Source organism: Girardinichthys multiradiatus, chromosome 5, assembly GCF_021462225.1.
Source record: "Girardinichthys multiradiatus isolate DD_20200921_A chromosome 5, DD_fGirMul_XY1, whole genome shotgun sequence".
NCBI classification, from domain to species: Eukaryota; Metazoa; Chordata; class Actinopteri; order Cyprinodontiformes; family Goodeidae; genus Girardinichthys; species Girardinichthys multiradiatus.
Window position 1 is genome coordinate 7909105 of NC_061798.1, and position 19960 is coordinate 7929064.

General features: G+C 39.7%; 1 protein-coding gene across 2 annotated transcripts in view; it reads right to left on the reverse strand.

Annotated features, from left to right (window-relative positions):
* The window catches only part of evi5l (ecotropic viral integration site 5 like), a 64958-nt gene that overhangs the window by 33836 nt on the left and 11162 nt on the right, over positions 1-19960 (reverse strand). For both annotated transcript variants that reach the window (XM_047365510.1, XM_047365509.1), the window contains exons 2-5: positions 10797-11186; positions 10166-10355; positions 6984-7208; positions 583-657 (exon numbers count right to left, since the gene is read on the reverse strand). In XM_047365510.1, the coding sequence (XP_047221466.1) occupies positions 583-657; positions 6984-7208; positions 10166-10355; positions 10797-11032 (726 nt within the window). In that variant the 5' untranslated portion in view covers positions 11033-11186. The remainder of the gene's footprint in view (positions 1-582; positions 658-6983; positions 7209-10165; positions 10356-10796; positions 11187-19960) is intronic.

The following is a 19960-nucleotide window of genomic DNA, read 5'->3' on the forward strand; positions in this document are numbered from 1 at the left end:
TTGTCTTGCTACTCTTCCATTACAGCCATATTTTTTGGAGCTGCGCTCTCCTGGCTGCACACTTTCTCCCTGTGCTGTGTTCCTTGGTTTTCATGATGCTGTTTGTTCACTAATGTTCTCAACAAATCTCTGTGGCCTTCACAGAACATCTGCATTTTAGAAAGATAAAATTACACAGAACTGGACTCTACTTACTAATAAGGTAGGCAACTGGTGGCACTAGAAGTTAAGTACTGGTATCAAAGTAAAGTAGCATGAATACATATGCATGCCATACTTTCCAGATTTTTTTTTTATTATAATTTTGTAAAACCAGCTATTCTCTTCCATTGAAACTTACGAAATATGTTGTGTTAGTCTATCACAAAAACATCTAACAACAAAATCTTATAATAAAATACTTCAGGTTGTGGTTGTAAGCTGACAAAGTATGAAAACCTTCAAAGTGTGATTACTTTTGCAAGATACTGGAACCTCAAGAGACAATTTAACAGAACTAAAAACTTAAAAAGCTGCTGAACTAATCATAGTGTTGTTTTCTGGTATGGATTATTTCTCAAAAATATAATATTTGATCAGTACCTGCATTAGAAGCAAGCCAACGATGAATGCACTGCCCTGGCAGTAACCCACCTCTCGATCTACAAGGGAATATGCCTAGAAATGAAACACATTATGTTACATTTGCAATGTCAGTCATGGGGAATGGGATTACAAGTCTCCAGATATCCGTCTTCATTTCCTGAGTAGCTCAGCTGTAGGAAGCAACAAATAATTAGCAGACAACGAACAAGCTGGTTTCCATGGCAATTAACACTATATATCCAGGTGCTCTGTGTTCCCTTTATTTGAGGAAAAAACACAATAAGAGGAGACAGTAATGACAGCCAATCACATCATATTTTCATTGTACCAGCTTGGTATTAAAACAAGCACCTAACTCACATAAAAACAATGTGGCATGTTTAAAGTATGGAGCAAACATTCTCTCCATAGAAACAAATTCAATTTTTTTGTTTTTTACATTTTATCTTTATGAACTCTCAAGGAAATTGATTTTACAAAACATATATTCACACTATCACAAGGCCAATTTCTATACTTGAGATGAGAAAAAAAAAAGGTGACCTTGTGCATTATGATAAATAAAAGTTACAACTCTATTTCCCCGAGACAAATTACAATGATTGGAAAAGAAAAATTAAATAAAAATACACAAACCAAAAACATAGTATTACCTAATAATAAATGTATCTGCTATACAAGAGTGGATCATCAGAGAGGCCTTATCAAGCTTGGTCACTAGAAATAAAATTGGATCTTCTGAGTTTCACAGAGTCTACCCAACTCTGCCACCATAGACAAAATTGTTTGGTCTGATTGAGAAAGGCTGTTATTTTTTTCCATTCAGTACGTTAAATGTTAAATGTTATATCCATCCAGACATCGAGGGTTGGTTTGTCCTGTGATAATCATTTTCTTGTTGGGACCCCAGCCAAGGGTTACAACATTAAAGGCCAGTAAGAACTTTTCTGGAACTTTCAAAATAAAGCGCATTAACCTACTTCCAGCACAGCCAGGATCAGAAACAAAAAGGGAGTAATGTCAATGTTTGACTAAAAAACCCCACGTACCAACAAACAGACCTCTTCCATGCAGGAAGGAGAGACACAGTGTGCTATTGTCTCTTTGCTGGCAAACAGACATAACTCTTCAAACTGTTGGGGGTGGGGCAGCAGCTACGGAGGTTAGCTGCAAGTTAACCCTTTGTTCACCGTGGATGTTTCCTGAACATTATTTATTAAAATAATATTTTATCTAATCTTGCATTGTGAACGGTTGTCTAAAGGTATACCAATTATTGCCTAAGTTGGTTCCAAGACTAACTTAACTTCACTTCCAGATTCTTCAAGATAATCCTTGGTTCTCAAACATAAACATTGCATGGTAATGTTGCATCACTCTTTTGGTTATGGTTCTCAATCATCTTTAATCAACTTGTTTATATTGTACATAGTCCATTAGTCTTCCTTATTCTTTCATTCTGCTTGGTAGTTTAGTTGAATTGTTTTAGCATAGTAAAGAGTTTGTTGATTGAAATATGTTTGACTTTGAGTTGACTTATTTTTGTTAATAAATTCTTGTATTTTAAGAAATTGTGTGAATTCATTCTCTGTGTGCAGTTTTGTTGTTCAATAATCCCAGAACTTGGCTCATCCCTTTCAATTTTGTCCTAATACCATCCCCTTATTGGGGTGGTATTCACAGGACAACCCTTAACAGACCGAAATATTATTTAATAAAATGTTAAAGTATTAATATTAAATACTATATTCATAATCACAACATTCTTGTAATGTTCTTTTTACTTATTGTTAATAAAACGGTCATTAAGTATTTGTTTTTTTTTTAAACTTCTTGAGGTATATTGGCAAAATACATAACCTTGGTCTCTAAAGGAATGTTCCTCTTGAAAATATCGTTTAGGGCACTATTTATCTCTTTCTAATAATCTTTTATAATTGTACAGTCCCAAAAAACGTGGTAATGGTGTGCATTTTGATTCATGCATTTTCTCCAGCAAGTAGGAGGATTTCTATTATAGTGGCATTTCTGAGCAGGAGCGATAAAAAAATCTCACAAGGTTTTTCCATCCAAATTCTTGCCATTGTAGTGACTTATTACATGTCCACTGATTCCTTCATATTGTTGCCCATTCCTCCTCTGTTATTGTTAAGTTGCCCTCTCTTTCCCACCTTGCTTTAATATGAAGGGTCAAATTGTTTTTAAAATCTAATAGGTTTGTTTAGATAATTGAAATACTTTTCTCCTTAATTTTTTAATTATATGCATTAATAAAAATTCCCATTAGGTTTATATTCTTTCCATAGATTGTCTTAATTTTTACATTGTTTCATAATTTCTTATTTGTAAGAAGTAGAAGTCCTGTTTGTCCAAAAAATATTTTCTTTTGAGTGTTTTAAAATCACTTAAAGTCTTGTTATTCATTATTGTGCAGAGCGCAGTAATCCCTTTGGATTATCAATCTTTAAACCTGGTATCGTGTTTATTTGGTGTGAAGTCTAAGTGATATGAAATCCATTTTAGAACTGTAGTGTCAGTCTCCAGTGTATTTTCTTTTACGATGGTTTTCCACACTCTAAGGGTTGTTTTCATCCACCGGTTATCTATATTATTTATGAAACTTGAAGGTTTGCATCAGCCAGAGCTGCCTGTGCTGGAATGAGTGTTGCCTTTGTTTCGATATTTTTCCATTGAGTATTATATTTTGGGTCGCACCAGTATATCAATGTTCTTACTTGTGCTCCTAAGTAATAATCTCTAAGGGAAGGTAATCCCCAACCTCCATTTTTCTTTTCTAATTATAAAACCTTATATCAAATTCTGGATCTTTTACCTTGCCATATATACCTAAATAATAGTTCGTCCCATTCATTAAAAAAGATCTGGTTAATTTCAATTGGTAAAGTCTGAAAATAAATATAGCAGTCTGGGCAATATTTTCATTTTAGTAAAATCTTCAAAATTTAGATTTTTTTCTAGTGTTTTTTGAATTGAATTGAATTTTAATTGATTCAATTCTGGAGCTAAAACTTAGTAAAGGAATAAGATTCCATCTTATAAAATCATCCTTGATTCTTTTTTGTATGGGAATATAATCGTATTCAAATAGTTTTTGGAGGTCTTTTAGTATGATAAGATATCTGAAGTGTTTAGTGTGCCACGTTAAGGAGCATCTGTTTTAGATTTCCTGTAGTGGTCTAATAATTGTAGAATAGCACCATAGAAAAAAAATCCAATGACATATTTTTAAAATGCATTATATTTAAGTACATTTTAAATATAATGCAGGTAAGCAGGACCAAAGTGCAGGAAAGAGTGATGGAGCAGCATGGTAAGTATGATTAGTTTTAATAATAATAATTAACAAAAGACATACAGACTAAAACATGGCAGGGAAGATACAGGGAAGCATACCAGATAGATATCAGGAGGAACCGGTGGCAAACAATGAAACACAAAGAGTTTAAATATTGAGAGAAGTGGAGTATGGACCAATGAACCGAGGAAGATAGTCAGGGAGGGAATCAGGTGCGAATTAACACTGATTCACAGGAGTGCAGGGAGGTAACAGGAAACATCAATATGAACTGAAATAAGTAAACAATGAGACTACAAAAAGAACATAAACAGGGAGGAGCTAGATCTATAAGGAAATATAAACTAACATATCTAACACCAGAATTCAGGGAAGTAACAAAACTACACAGAAATAATCTAATAAACCTGATTGAACAAAAAAAAAGCAAGAGAAGAACCTGGCCGTGCAGAGAAAGTAAACATCACAAACTCAAAAACCTAAACAGGGCAGATTATGTAATACATAGCATCTGTTCAATTTCTACCCATAGACTCTGATGGATTTTTCCAAATCCACTTTGACATATACAGGTCCTTCTCAAAATATTAGCATATTGTGATAAAGTTCATTATTTTCCATAATGTCATGATGAAAATTTAACATTCATATATTTTAGATTCATTGCACACTAACTGAAATATTTCAAGTCTTTTATTGTCTTAATACGGATGATTTTAGCATACAGCTCATGAAAACCCAAAATTCCTATCTCACAAAATTAGCATATCATTAAAAGGGTCTCTAAACGAGCTATGAACCTAATCATCTGAATCGACGAGTTAACTCTAAACACCTGCAAAAGATTCCTGAGGCCTTTAAAACTCCCAGCCTGGTTCATCACTCAAAACCCCAATCATGGGTAAGACTGCCGACCTGACTGCTGTCCAGAAGGCCACTATTGACACCCTCAAGCAAGAGGGTAAGACACAGAAAGAAATTTCTGAACGAATAGGCTGTTCCCAGAGTGCTGTATCAAGGCACCTCAGTGGGAAGTCTGTGGGAAGGAAAAAGTGTGGCAGAAAACGCTGCACAACGAGAAGAGGTGACCGGACCCTGAGGAAGAATGTGGAGAAGGGCCGATTCCAGACCTTGGGGGACCTGCGGAAGCAGTGGACTGAGTCTGGAGTAGAAACATCCAGAGCCACCGTGCACAGGCGTGTGCAGGAAATGGGATACATGTGCCGCATTCCCCAGGTCAAGCCACTTTTGAACCAGAAACAGCGGCAGAAGCGCCTGACCTGGGCTACAGAGAAGCAGCACTGGACTGTTGCTCAGTGGTCCAAAGTACTTTTTTCAGATGAAAGCAAATTCTGCATGTCATTCGGTAATCAAGGTGCCAGAGTCTGGAGGAAGACTGGGGAGAAGGAAATGCCAAAATGCCAGAAGTCCAGTGTCAAGTACCCACAGTCAGTGATGGTCTGGGGTGCCGTGTCAGCTGCTGGTGTTGGTCCACTGTGTTTTATCAAGGCCAGGGTCAATGCAGCTAGCAATCAGGAGATTTTGGAGCACTTCATGCTTCCATCTGCTGAAAAGCTTTATGGAGATGAAGATTTCATTTTTCAGCACGACCTGGCACCTGCTCACAGTGCCAAAACCACTGGTAAATGGTTTACTGACCATGGTATCACTGTGCTCAATTGGCCTGCCAACTCTCCTGACCTGAACCCCATAGAGAATCTGTGGGATATTGTGAAGAGAACGTTGAGAGACTCAAGACCCAACACTCTGGATGAGCTAAAGGCCGCTATCGAAGCATCCTGGGCCTCCATAAGACCTCAGCAGTGCCACAGGCTGATTGCCTCCATGCCACGCCGCATTGAAGCAGTCATTTCTGCAAAAGGATTCCCGACCAAGTATTGAGTGCATAACTGTACATGATTATTTGAAGGTTGACGTTTTTTGTATTAAAAACACTTTTATTTTATTGGTCGGATGAAATATGCTAATTTTGTGAGATAGGAATTTTGGGTTTTCATGAGCTGTATGCCACAATCATCCGTATTAAGACAATAAAAGACCTGAAATATTTCAGTTAGTGTGCAATTAATCTAAAATATATCAATGTTAAATTTTCATCATTACGTTATGGAAAATAATGAACTTTATCACAATATGCTAATATTTTGAGAAGGACCTGTATTGTAGTCTATGTGCCAGCTAATATTTAAAGAAATTTGGGAGTTCCCATCCTCCTAAACCTTTTGCCTTTTGTAAAGTTTTTAAACTTATGCGAGGAGGTTAATATGGCCATAAATGTTTTGATATGCTAGAATCCAAGCTTTTGAACCAAGTCTGGGGTGGTTTAACTGGGATCATATATAGTTCATATAGTTCATAGTTTAGACACTCTACCCATGAATGACAAAGGGAGAGTTCTCCATCCTGAGAACTTATTTATTAGGGCTATTGTCTCTCTTAGAGAGGGGTTTGCTTTTTCCAGAAAAAGCAACACATTATCAGCATGTAAACAAATTTGTGGATGCTGGAAATTATTGATCTTCTAAGTGTTTTAGAAAATTGGACTTCTTTTTTTCTTTCTTGAAGAGGTTTCACCTCTTATTTAAAGGGTTTCAGTTCTAAAAAAATAAATTGTCTTATAAATTGTAGTCGGAACAATCACAGTAATACTGCTGTTAAGGTCATCAATAGGGCCATTAAGGTCACATGAGCTTAATGGGCAATGACTGGTGATCAGCCAAAAATGCCAGATCTGTTTGAGTTTGTGCTAGTCAAACTGGTACAAGTGCCTTACAAAACCATTACATCATGATCACAGGAACATAGTGTCAACACAACAACTAGAAACAGACCTGATTAGGGTTGCTAGTCACAGACCATGATACAGTATCAAATCATTAAAAAAAATAAAATAGACCAGTACCAGTGGCTTTGCTGGCAGTGAGATTAAAGATGAGGGAGAGTTGAACAGTACTTTTGATGAGTATGGCCAAAAAAAGGTGGCTTAAATGTCCCACCTTTTACTACAAGTTAAACCTCTCCAGGAGGAACTCAGACCCTGATGAAAAGCTGCAGTGCTCACCTTCATGACATTGAAGAGGACTTCCTGCCCCAGGCTGTCTTGGCCTTTGAAGAACTCGTGCTCCGGGTAGGTGCGGGCGATGTCCCTACGGATTAGCTTTTCGCAAGGAGACGACATCTTCAGCAACTCAGAGTACTGGTTCTTCACGGGCATGTCAGTGGCGTTGCCCAGAAGCTGCCACACAATGGCACGAAAATGATGGGGGATACCTTTCCTTATCAACTCCTAGAAAACAAATACATAAGACGGAATAATCCCTTAATTCGATGTTGACTGAGCAGTTAATTTTTAATGATTTGAAGTAATTTTTAGATTTAAATACTCATGTTTAATTCTCTTTACTGTTTATTTCTGCTTGTCTTGTCTTCTTTCCCCTTTTGCTAACAATATTTATTCCTTTAGTCTCACATCCATCTTTTCTTCCCGTGGGTAAATGTAGTTTTTCTGACAGAGGACACACAGTGGTTTGGAGACACAGAGGATAGGCAGGGCACAGTGGTGGCTGTGCATACCAATACATCTATGACTGTTGCAAGACAGAGCTCTAAAAAAATTCCTGGCAAACACCAAGAAAGATTTTCAGACACATCAATGGGTACTACTATCAAAAAAATGCAAACAGTGACAATACACCAATAAAAAACAATAGAATTTGTTGTTACCCAGTCTATTTGATTTCAGTTGTGTAATGTTTCAATCAGCTTATTTTTGTTTCCATGCCTGCTAACATGTCAGTTAGTAATCAGGCTAGTAATTAGGCTTAGGCTGCTGGAGGATATAATGACCATTATCACTCTCTCTGCTACATCCTCATACTTCTCTCCTATTTTGCATTATTTGCTGTTATTTCAGCTCTTACATTTATATTCTCACTCTTTTCTCTTTCTAGAAGCTACACCTAAACTGACTCTGTATCTACCTGTGACAACCTTCATGATAGGGGGCACCATCCAAGCTTCTGCTCCCAACAACTTAATGCTCACCTTCTACCGATGATACACCTGGCCTGTCTTTTAGTGTTTAACCCTATTTTTCTCCTAGACATAGCTACTGACTAAGCTTTTAATGTGAATAACTGTATGCGCTCTCTCTCATACTCTAAACTTGATAACTAGCTCAAAGTTTATCTGTTTTTTTCTTCCTAGATGAAACTATTAAAGGAGCTACATCCATTAACATCTACTTTTCCTCCCCATAGAAAGTACTTCTGGATCAGAGATTCTGTGTTCTTTTTCGGTCTCTGCTCTGTTCTCTCAAACCCCCAGTTGGTCATGACTGCTCACACTGAGCCTGGTTCTGTTGGAGGTTTCTTCCTGTTAAAAGGGAGTTTTTCCTCTCCACTGTCGCTACATGCATGCTCAGTATGAGGGATTGCTGCAAAGTCAACGCCAGTGACTGTCCACTGTCTCTACATTCTCATCCAGCTACAAGTCACTGACTGGATGCAATCTGCTGGGTTTCCTTAGATAGAAAATCTTTTTAACCAATTTCAATAAATAACTGAATCTGACTGCACTGTTTGTTAGGATTAATTGGAATGTATCTACCTGACTTGAAATCTGTATGATTCGATTGAATTGACTTAGCCCATTATAAAGTTACCCACCTTTCACACAATGCAACAGGAAAAAACACTCTGCAATTATTTGTACCTCTGCCTTCCTCCCTCCCTATTGGATGGAGTAAGGGAGAGTCAGGTTTAACCTATACCAACTTAATTATGGTTCAGGTACAAACACACCCTCCATTTCTGCTACCTGTATGACCTCTTCTCTTTTCCAATGGTTATATTCAGTCTGACAGAAGGAGGTACCCCGACCCTTGTGGTTTTTGTATAACAATGGCCACCAGTGGGCTCTAGTTGGACAAACTTTATCAGTTTATTATTTTATTTAGTACTCCTACACATAGCCCATTCTAAAATGGCCAAACTCTAACACAGTAGTTTATTCTAACCTCCCCAACAACCCCGCACCAATCAAAACCCTTTGTGAAGTGCCTTGAGACGACATGTGTTGTGAATTGGCGTTATATAAAATAAAACTGAATTGAATTGGGCTGCACAGTGGCGCAGGTAGCACCAGCTGGTAGCACAGTAGCACTGTTGCCTTGCAGCACAAAGGTCCTGTGTTCGACTCCCGGCCGGGTTTCTTTCTGCATGAAGTTTGCATGTTCTCCCTGTGCATGCGTGGGTTCTCTCCAGGTACTCCAGCTTCCTCCCACAGTCCAAAGACATGCCTGTTAGGTTAATTGGTCTCTCACAATTGCCCTTAGGTGTATGAATGAGTGTGTGCTTGGTTGTTTGTGTGTTGCCCTGCGATGGACTGGCGACTTGTCCAGGGTGTACCCCGCGTCCCGCTAGACAGCTGAAGATAGGCACCAGCTCTTCCTCGCGACCCACTATGGAAGAAGCGGTATAGAAAGTGACTGACTTACTGAACTGAATTGGATCAGTTTATTCAGCCTACCTGTGCCTGCTCATTGCTTTGCTGCCTCTCGATAGTGGTTCGTGCCAGATTTTGATCTCTCTGTAGACCTTGCTTCTGCTCTCTGGATTTCCTTTTTCTGTCTCACCCCTGTTGGACACTATGCTTATCTCTGATTTTCTGGACATGGACTACAGACGCTGAATTTGAGCTTTACTTTCAGCTCCTCCACTGCCTGATCACCTAACTGCATGACTCTGCCTCTTTGTTTCTGGCCCTCACCTGCCTTCTTACCACATCTTTGCCCTGGATTGGTCATTGAATTTGGATTATAGTGCATGTGACTTGTCTTCCAGGACTCCTGCTTCTTGGTGTGACATCACAGACCGAGACTATCCCCTGCAGACGCACAAACGTGTGCAGGAAGGAGTTGGTTGAGTGGTGCACAGAAACCATCCTGGAACTCCCCCGTGAAGACTCTAAGGTTCATGCATTCAGGAGCGGAGCAGCTGATCTACCATCAAAGAGGTTAGTGCCACTTTGAGTGTGGTTAGCTCACCAGTCATCTCTTCTGTCACTAACCTCTGTTTCTCCATTTGCGTGACCTGTGTGTGGCTCCCACCGGTCCAGATTTTTAATATATCTTTTAAAACGTCTTCCGAGGTTGGCTGAATTATTGGCTGCCCTCTACTAGATTTTTAGAAAATGTGGATTTTTTCAGATTTATTTTTTACCTCAAACCTAGGTGCACCTTACCTTCAGAAGTTTGTCCTTTTTGCGTCTCCACTCCTCCCACTCATTAACAATACGACCCCATAAAATCCAGGTATCTTCCTCAAAGTGTGACAAGTTGGATGAGGCAGAGGAACTGGACACCAATGAGGAGCCGCTGTTGCGTCGTGAGCCGCTCATAGATCGCATTGACTTGGAATCAGCCTCCAACAACCTGTATGCAAACAATGTGAGCTTTAGGACAAGCTTTTGACTGGGCCATTCTAACACCTGAATATTATTTGATCTAAACTTTTCCATTGTAATTCTAGCTGTATGCTTAGGGTCATTGTTCTAGTTTTCTCTCACAGTCTAGTGATGTGCATAGTAAGTTATTTGGATAGTGATTTTATTCTACACTAACGGTAGGTGACCTTTCTGAGGTGAATACTTCTCTCTCCCTCTGTGTCATCTGGGTCTAGTCCAACCAGATATGACTTTGAACTGTATCAACCGTTTTTAAAAGAGAACTGTAAAAAAAAACCATTGTTTGACAAATGAACTTCCAGTCCGCAACCAAATGGGAACATGCTTCACTACATGTAAATGTTAGATTCAGTTCAGTTGCTTAATCAGCTTAGAAGCTCTGTTAACAAAGGACATCTACCATTGTTACCTGTTCTGCTCCTCCAGTTTGGCCAGCAGCTCAAGTTCATCTGGACTCAGATTCTCAGAGTCTGCTGGAGAGGCTGCTGGTGCTGACAGCACTGCATCATGGGAGGAAGAGTCTGGACTAAGCACTGGGCTGCCTGTTGATGGAGGGTCTGCGTCCATGCCAGGAGGAGAAGAGGGGCACTCGAGCTGAACTCCAGCAGAGCTCTCCCTTTCTGGGCTGCTGCTGGGGATTGACATGGTGCTGAGGATGGTGTGAAAGGGATGACACAGTGTAGGTATGGTAAGAGGGTCTCTAAGACTCAGTACTGGTCTCCCTCCTCACTGGACCTGGTTGTCACCTGACTGTGCAGCTGGTGTGCCTTGGAGCCAATCTGATCAGAAACCCTTAAGCCTGTCATGGATACAGAAAGAACCATTAACAAACAGATATTTAAATAAAAGCTAAATATTACAGTTAAGTAAGGCAAATAATGTAATCACAGATGCTTCATCGTTTCTGGCTCTTCACCACTGATTAATGATTATTTCTTAAGAAATTAGCATAATAGTTGAAATGAGACCAAATGTTGATTTAGCATAAGGAAATACCTGTTTTGTTCTGACGATATTTCATTCACTTTATTGTCCTCACAAAAAACAAGCATTACCAATGGTTATATCTTCTGCAAATTTGTGAAGTATAAAATGATCTGAACATCAACAGTACAATGCAACTTTATGTGCAAAATCAACTATTTTCCTCAACACTGTACAAAACAACTGCAATTTAAAAAAAAAACAACCTGAGCAAATAAAAATAAATTAATATGTTATAACAAAGCAACATACAGTAAATAAGCACCCTTACAGATGGCTCCTGCATTTGCTTTTTTTTGCCCCACTTATAATCAAACATATTTTGGCAGATCCAACACAACAGGGACACAATTTGGCTATAGTCAGCCAGGAATGATTTTAGCAACAAGGCTGGTGGAAATGCTATGAATCTCATATAATATGCAATAAAATAAAGTACACAAACAACACAACAAGGTAAAGCAGAAACACAGCCTGCAGGAGAGACAAGACAAGGGCAAGAGCATAATAACTATCTGAGGACTGCATGGGAAAGACGCAATGATTACATTCATCCACTGCAACCAGCCTGAACAAAACAACCATTAACAGTTCAATAAATCCAGCTGTGTTTGTAAAGCGTGCCTCTTAAAATGAGTTTGGGTAGAACCATAATCTACCAAAATAAACAAAATCAAGTTCCAGCCAATAAGGACTTCTTGTAAAAAAAAACACACACACACATTGACTGGGTTTCCTTCATAAAATTGCAACAGAGCCTCTGGCTTTTTGTCACCTTCCTGTCAATCTCAATTTCACCTTGTTTCAACCGACTGTAGGAAGGTCAAATAAATGACAAAATGTTTGACTGTAGACACCAGCGGATTTCACCCCCTGGTTCTCAGCGTTCTGTGGAGGGTGAATACAAAGGAATGAAAGGATGTTCATAATTCTGTGCAGGCTGGAAAAAGAAGACTTTAAAAGATTTTACTGGCTGCATACAGAAAGCTCAGCCTTCTTTAAACTACACCTAGTTTATTGAATTAAGGTTTGCATAGTGAATAACTAACACATAAAATGATTTTTGACACTTTAGACAATTGCTTCAAACAGTGTCAGACCTTAGAACAGATTAAAGTGCAGAGATGCACCAAGACATGTGCTGGTGAGCAGAATTGTCAAATTTTACACTTCACAGGCCATGAAAAAATATCAGGTCTAACCAAGACACTTTTCAGTATGGACATTGTTACTGCGGGAAAAAGACCCAGCTTGCTATTTTTAATTTCAAGGAGGTGTTTCAAATGACGTCAGAGAATAAGAAGTGTGAAAAATCTTTTAAAAAGGAAACAGTATTTGTTGTCAGCTGTGCATTCAGTCCAATACAACAGGGGGATAGACTTCATCAGATAATAGGAAGCTGAACATATCAGAAAGTGGGAGCATTTAATCCTTTTGAAGAGCCCTGTTTTGTCTGTCATGGAAGACTCTGGATTACGAAATGTTGGCAGTCCTTTGGAAGTTTCCTAGTGAAGGTAAGGGTCTGTACTGGGAATACAGGCTTAGACTGATGCTACAGCCATTAAGCTGTGTTAATTGTTCTACTTTTTCTAAATACTAACATAAGATGTTAAACACAGCTTAAATGTCAACTATGCAATTTTTTCCTTTTATTGTAAAATCTTGTTTAACTGCAGAGCTGCTCTCTCTCTCTTTCTTAAATTAAGGATTTATTAATATTACACAATTATAAATCAGAGCCTTGTTTACTTGAATATATGCTCAAACAAGCTGTTATTTACTTTGAATGAATATTGAAGAAAATGTCTGAATCTTGTCATATATTCCCTTTTTTTACACATAAACGTTAATGCAAATGGTCTGGTTCTATGCTTAGTGGTAAGGTCGTCTCAGTCTCCATCCGGGTTTCTCCAGCCAAGGGTAGTGATAATTGGAGGGCTGACAAACAAAGGCTTCATACTGTCACACTGAAAAAAAAACATACTCATTAGATTTTTCCCTACAAATCCAGCACCATACACTAAGAAAATGTTACGACAAAATTTATATCCACAAAGACCAAGGAAATTCAAGGAACACATACAAATCTGAGCTGCAGTCATTATACATAAACACAAAACACAGCTTTTTAAAGCGACCCAATCCCTGCTGTGTGCGCATATCTTGCCTTCAGGCCTTCCTTTCCTTTTTTTAGTCTGTAGCTGCAAACCTTGCTGCAATTCATATTCATGATTTCATGTTGGACTGGTCACATTGTCCCAGCATTCAGCTGCTGTACTGTCCTTGTGACTGCTGCGGCTCCTTGTTGCTGAAAGCGCACCATTGTATAGGCGGGAGGTGTTTTTTTCTATTAATGCACATCAGTGATTTTTGCATTCCTCGCACATTTAACATACAAATTGTGTGATTGACTAAATACTACTGAGGACATCCATTCATATATGACATACATATATTACTCTAAAAGAGTAAAGTGATCTAAAGGCAGAAGTAGCAAAAAGCCTTCCACCATGCTCCTGACTGAGGTGGAAAGTAGCAACTCAAAACATACAGTATTCAATTCAATTCAAATTCAATTCAAAAATACTTTATGAATCCCAAAGGGAAATTAAATGTTGTTGTAGCTCATTATGAAGGTTTCTTCAAAGAGCCGTTGTAGATGTTGATGGCTGTGGGCAGGAAGGATCTCCTGTAGCGATCCGTCTTACAGCAGATCAGAAGAAGCCTCTGACTGAAGACACTCTGTTGTTGTAGGACAGTCTCATGAAGAGGATGCTCAGGGTTCTCCATAATGTTCTTCATTTTATGAAGAATCCTTCTTTGCACAATGATCTCCAGAGGTTCTAGAGGAGTCCCCAGAACAGAGCCAGCCTTTTTTATCAGCTTGTTGAGCTTTTTTAAGTCCCTGGCTCTGATGCTGCTACCCCAGAAGATGATGGCAGAAGAGATCACACTCTCCACAACAGACTTATAGAAGATATGCAGCATCTTGCTGCAAACACTGAAGGACCTAAGCTTCCTCAAGAAGTACAGTCTGCTCTGTCCCTTCTTGTAGATGGCTTCACAGGTGCATCTACAAGTCTGTTGTCCAGGTGAACACCGAGGTATTTATACTCCTCCACCACCTCCACCTCTTTTCCCATGATGGAAATAGTTTTTGACTTATTCCTGTTTTTCTTAAAATCTACAATCATCTCCTTTGTTTTAGTCACATTTAAGATGAGATGATTGTTTCCACACCATGCCACAAAGTGGTCCACCACCTTCCTGTACTCAGCTTCTTGTCCATCTCTGATCCACCCCACGACTGCAGAATCATCTGAGTATTTCTGCAGATGACAGGAGTCTGTCTTTGTGCTGGAAGTCTGAGGTGTACAGAGTGAAAAGGAATGGTGAGAGTACAGTCCCCTGTGGTGCTCCTGTGCTGCTGACTACCTGGTTAGACTCACAACCCTTCAGTCTCACAAACTGTGGTCTGTTTGTCAGGTAGTCTTTGATCCAGGAGATTGTTGAGGCCTCCACCTGAGTCTTCTGGAGTTTCTGACAAAGCAAATCAGGTTGGATTGTCTTAAATGCACTGGAGAAATCAAAGAACATGATCCTCACAGTGCTGCTGGCTTTGTCCAGATGACAGTGGGTTTGTTGAAGCAGGTGTATGATGGCATCTCCAACTCCACAGTGATAAGCAAACTGAAGGGGGTCCTGCTAGTTTACTGTTTGCTTACTCAGGTGGGCCAACAGGAGTCTCTCTAGGACCTTCATGATGTGAGATGTCAGGGCAACAGGTCTATAGTCATTGAGGACTGATGGGTGAGTTTTCTTTGGTACCGGAACAAGACAGGAGGTCTTCCACAACAATGGAACCTTCTTCTGGGCCAGGCTAAGATTGAAGAGGTGCTGGAGAATCCCACAGAGCTGCTCTGCACAGCCCTTCAGGAATCTAGGGCTGACATGATTCTGGACCTGCAGCCTTATTCCAATCCAGTCTCTCCAGTTGCATCTTCACCTGACTTCTTGAGACACACAGGTGGAAGGTGGAGGCAAAGGGAGCATCAGCATCTTCTGATATGATTGAAGGCAAACATGTAAAAGCAGAAGGGTCTAGGACTGAGGTGGAAGATAAAACATTTGAGGTGTTACTGGACAGCTGTGGGTCCTGTGGGTCAAAGGAATATGGGATGTCTGTTTGGCTGTGAGCAGGAGAGGAGGATGCGAAGCTTGTTTCTGAACTGAACCTATTGAAGAATGTGTTCAGTTCATTGGCTCTGTCCAGACCTTCATCGGTCTGATCATCCTTCTGCTTGAAGCCCGTGATCTTCTTCATCCCTGTCCACACATCTCTGATATTGTTTTGCAGGAGCTTGCTCTCCAGCTTCCTCTTGTACACCTCCTTGCTGTCTCTTATTTTGACCTTAAGTTGCTTCTGTAAAATCCTCAATAATTCTCTGTCTTCCTCTCTGAAGGTTCTTTTTTTCTTGTTAAGCAGGTCCTTCAGGTCACTGGTGATCCAAGGTTTGTTATTGGGGAAGCATCTCACGGTTCTGGTGGGGATGATGTTATCCACACAGAGGTCTATATAGTCGGTTACACACTAAGTCATGGCATTAATGTTCTCTCCATGTGGCTGGCACAGTGCGTCCCAGTCTGTAGCCTCAAAGCAACCTTGCAGAGCTTCTTCAGCTTCCTGTGACCATTTTCTCACAGTCCTCTTTATTACAGGTTGCCTCTGAACAAGGGGCTTATATTTCGAGCAGAGAAAAACAAGATTGTGATCTGATTTGCCTAGAGGAGGTCTTGCTGTAGAGATGTATGAGTCCTTGACATTTGCATAAAACAAATCCAATGTTTTGTTTTCTCTGGTAGAGCAGCTGACAAACTGTTGAAACGTTGGAAGTGTAGCAGAGTGAAGCGTGGTTAAAATCACCAGAAATTGCCACAAAAGCATTGGGGTTTTGTGTCTGTAGCTTAGCAACAACTGAGCTAATAGCATCACAAGCATTGTCGGCAACAGCGGAAGGTGGAACGTAAACTGTTGCCAAAATAACACTGGTGAACTCTCTGGGTAAATAATATGGACGAAGAATTACTGCCAAGAGTTCAATATCTGGACTGCAGAGACGACACTTCACAGTTACATGTCCTGGATTACACCATCTGTTGTTCACAAGTACTGTCAGTCCACCTCCTTTACATTTGCCGCTCCTCTTTAAATCTCTGTCTGCTCGTATGGTTAAAAAGCCCGGCAGAGAGACGCTGGAGTCTGGGATATGATCCTGCAGCCATGTCTCAGTAAAACACATAATACTGCATGCCCGGTACTCTGGCTGGGTCATTTGTTGGGCTTGGAGTTCATCCAACTTGTTTCCCAACAATCTCACATTGCCCATCATAATCGACGGAGGAGATGGTTTGAACTTCCTCCTTCTCTCTCTTCTCTTAGCTCTTGCTATGCATCCACGGAGTCTCTCCTTTTCAACTCATCAGGGATTTGGGGTTGTAGTTGAAGTATTATTTGAGCTTTTGAGATATTAATCAGCTGCTCCCGGTTGTAAGAAACAACCCTGTTGTCATAGCAAATTTCTAAAAGTAGAAAAGTATTAGGATAAATCCTTCAAGCTGCACAGCATCTGACACCTCACTGTGCCTGGTAGCAAAATACATATGGATCCTCCTCCTTCCTATTGTCCAGTGACTTAGGGTGTATTCACACCAGGAAAGTCCTTTGGTCCGCTTGTTTGGTCCGGACCAAAAGCGAACTTTATTTTTTTAATTTGGTGCGGTTCGTTTTCACATTGTACTTTTTGCAAGTGAACTATTACTTGTAAACAAAGCCATGCGGGTGACGATCATTGTTCCCAGTGGACGGAAATGATGCGTGCTGAACGCCGACGTTCTCTAAGTGCCTTGTCCCACAATAAGCCGGTAGCGTTGCTAAGCAACACACAGCTTATCAGGTATGATTATCTTACAACACACATCTTTGCTACCAGCTACGGTGGCTTTTTATGTCCAAAGAGACGTACGCTTTTTGTAGCTGGTTCGGATCGGGGCCGGTTTGTATTCAGACCATAAGCGAACCGCACCAGAGTCCATTTGGAAGCAGACCGAGACCACCTCAAAAAGTGGGTCTCGGTCCAGTTGTTTGGAGGGAAATGAACTCTGGTCCGTTTAAAGCGGACCAAAAGTGGCAAGTGTGAATAGACCCTTACTGCCCCTGAGGGCCTTTGGTGTGAATGATGCTGTGGAACAACCCTTCATTGCAAACATTACAAAGTTTTACAACAGGACAAGTTAAGAACTGGTTTGATTACGCTTTTTGACGTACGCTTTTTGTAGCTGGTTCGGATCGGGGCCGGTTTGTATTCAGACCATAAGCGAACCGCACCAGAGTCCATTTGGAAGCAGACCGAGACCACCTCAAAACGTGGGTCTCGGTCCAGTTGTTTGGTCCGGACCAGGGTTCGCTTGAGTGTATTCACACCTGCACAAAAGGTCCGGACCAAGGAGGGAAACGAACTCTGGTCCGTTTAAAGCAGACCAAAAGTGGCAAGTGTGAATACACCCTTAAAAAAAAGTCCTTTTTTAACTCCAGGGAAACAAAGTCCTGAATTACTAATTAGAAGTTCATTAAAACTCTGATCAACTCTAAAAAGTAAAGTCTAAATAAAAATATGCTTCAGTTTTATTTATTTTAAAAGGATTGTTAGGTGTAGTAATAACTATTTCTCTTTAAAAAAAAAAACATTTCCAACAGAGTAAACCTACTCAAATTAAAGATTGGTTATTATGATAATAGATGATTTTCTAAGAGTTTTTTACAAATTTACTTGAAGTGCAATCAAATGTGTACATGTCTGCAAACGCTTTTAGCACACACTTTTTCCTAAAAGAGCAAACATTATTAATTCTTTGTCAATGCATAAGACATACAGTACAGTGCAAAATTTCAAAAAGAGGGTGGGTCTACTTTCTTTTTAGCAAAACTGTCAGCACAAGATGTAAACAGTCCAACCAGTGCTTCTTGTGTGGTATGCATTCAGTGATGCATCAGGCTGAGTGCTGAAAGCATTGCATTAATATTCAGACACCTGCTACCTAAGTACATAATCCAGCACCATCTTTTTAGGGAACCACAAGCTACCCTCTAAAACACCCTTGGTCAGCATAGCCTGAACAACTCTGTAAGATTTATGTAATTTAACATGCTCACATGTTCATGTCCTGGGTTTTGTCCAAAGCAAAGTTCTTGTGATGATGCAAGAACTTTCTTGATCCATTCACCCGCCCCCGTATTCTCATAGAACAGAAATCGTATTCACAAACTGTTATAGCATATTGTATTCATAAAGAATAAACCACAACTGTAAACTTGAACTTTGTGTTTGTAATTTCTTGAAGCTGTAACATTTTATTTTGTATTCTCATAGAGAAAATATACAATACCTCTGTTGGATTTTGCTTATGCACAACTATTGACTAATATGCACACATTTCCGTCTTTACATACACATTGTTTTTGACAGCGTTCTTACCCCATAGACCTCCATCATAGACATCATAAAACAAAACTGGGAATATTTGATTGTACACTAAAAAAAGTATTTTTGGCCTCACCAAGGGAAGCTGCCAGGGGCTGCTAAACTGATATGTCATTTGTTGGTTGCCTTGTCGGTTAACTTAATAAGAGGTACTGAAATGTTACAGTACACTTCTATGACACGGTCCATGTTTTTGTGAAACAGCTGAATTTATCATTCTTATAAGAAAGGGATTAAAGTAGGAGCCTTCCTTACAATAGGTGACCAGCAGTGCACAACAACAGGTGGGAGAGGGGCAGTGCTGAATTTACTCAATGTTCTGTACAGCCTTAGAAGACACTGGTCGATCTTCATCTTTCTCTGGTATCTCATTCAAAGTAATATAATGGAAATATTTTACAGTTTTAAAATTCCTAAAGCCTTGTCTACCTTTATAATGATACCCGGCCCATGACTATTATCGAGACAGCTTTCCTCTAGACAAAAAATGTCATGACTTTTTCATAGTGTGAGATCTCATTTCACCCTTAACTTCAACTTAAAAAGGCTTGTCCAATCAGTCAAATGAGGCTCATACTTAGATAAAAACAGGAAGGAAGTCAACTTTTACCCAGATTACAGGACAACCCTCAAAGGCATGACTGATGAGTGCTTTGCCTGTGACTTTGACTACGTCGCTTTTAAAGCATCACCGTCAACACCTAGCAATAGATGTGTTATTCCCTTCAACTCTTGGAAAGGAATAACACAGTAATCAAAAAGGCTATGAGTTTAGGTTAACAGTAAAAACAGAAGAGAACAGATAATACAAAAATAATGTCCCTTATTCAGATGTTGCTACATTAAGGCTGCACAAAATATTGTAAATATAGTGTCATTGCTATATAAGTATGTGCAATATTTATATGGCAAGGGCCTATTTGGAATGCACTAACTTTATTTTGAATTTCATGAGTTGATATGTTTCATGCCATTGTGTTATTCAGCATTATAGATTAGGTCTCATTGGAGTAGATGTCCATAACTGTCACGGTGACCAGGGTAACTAAGG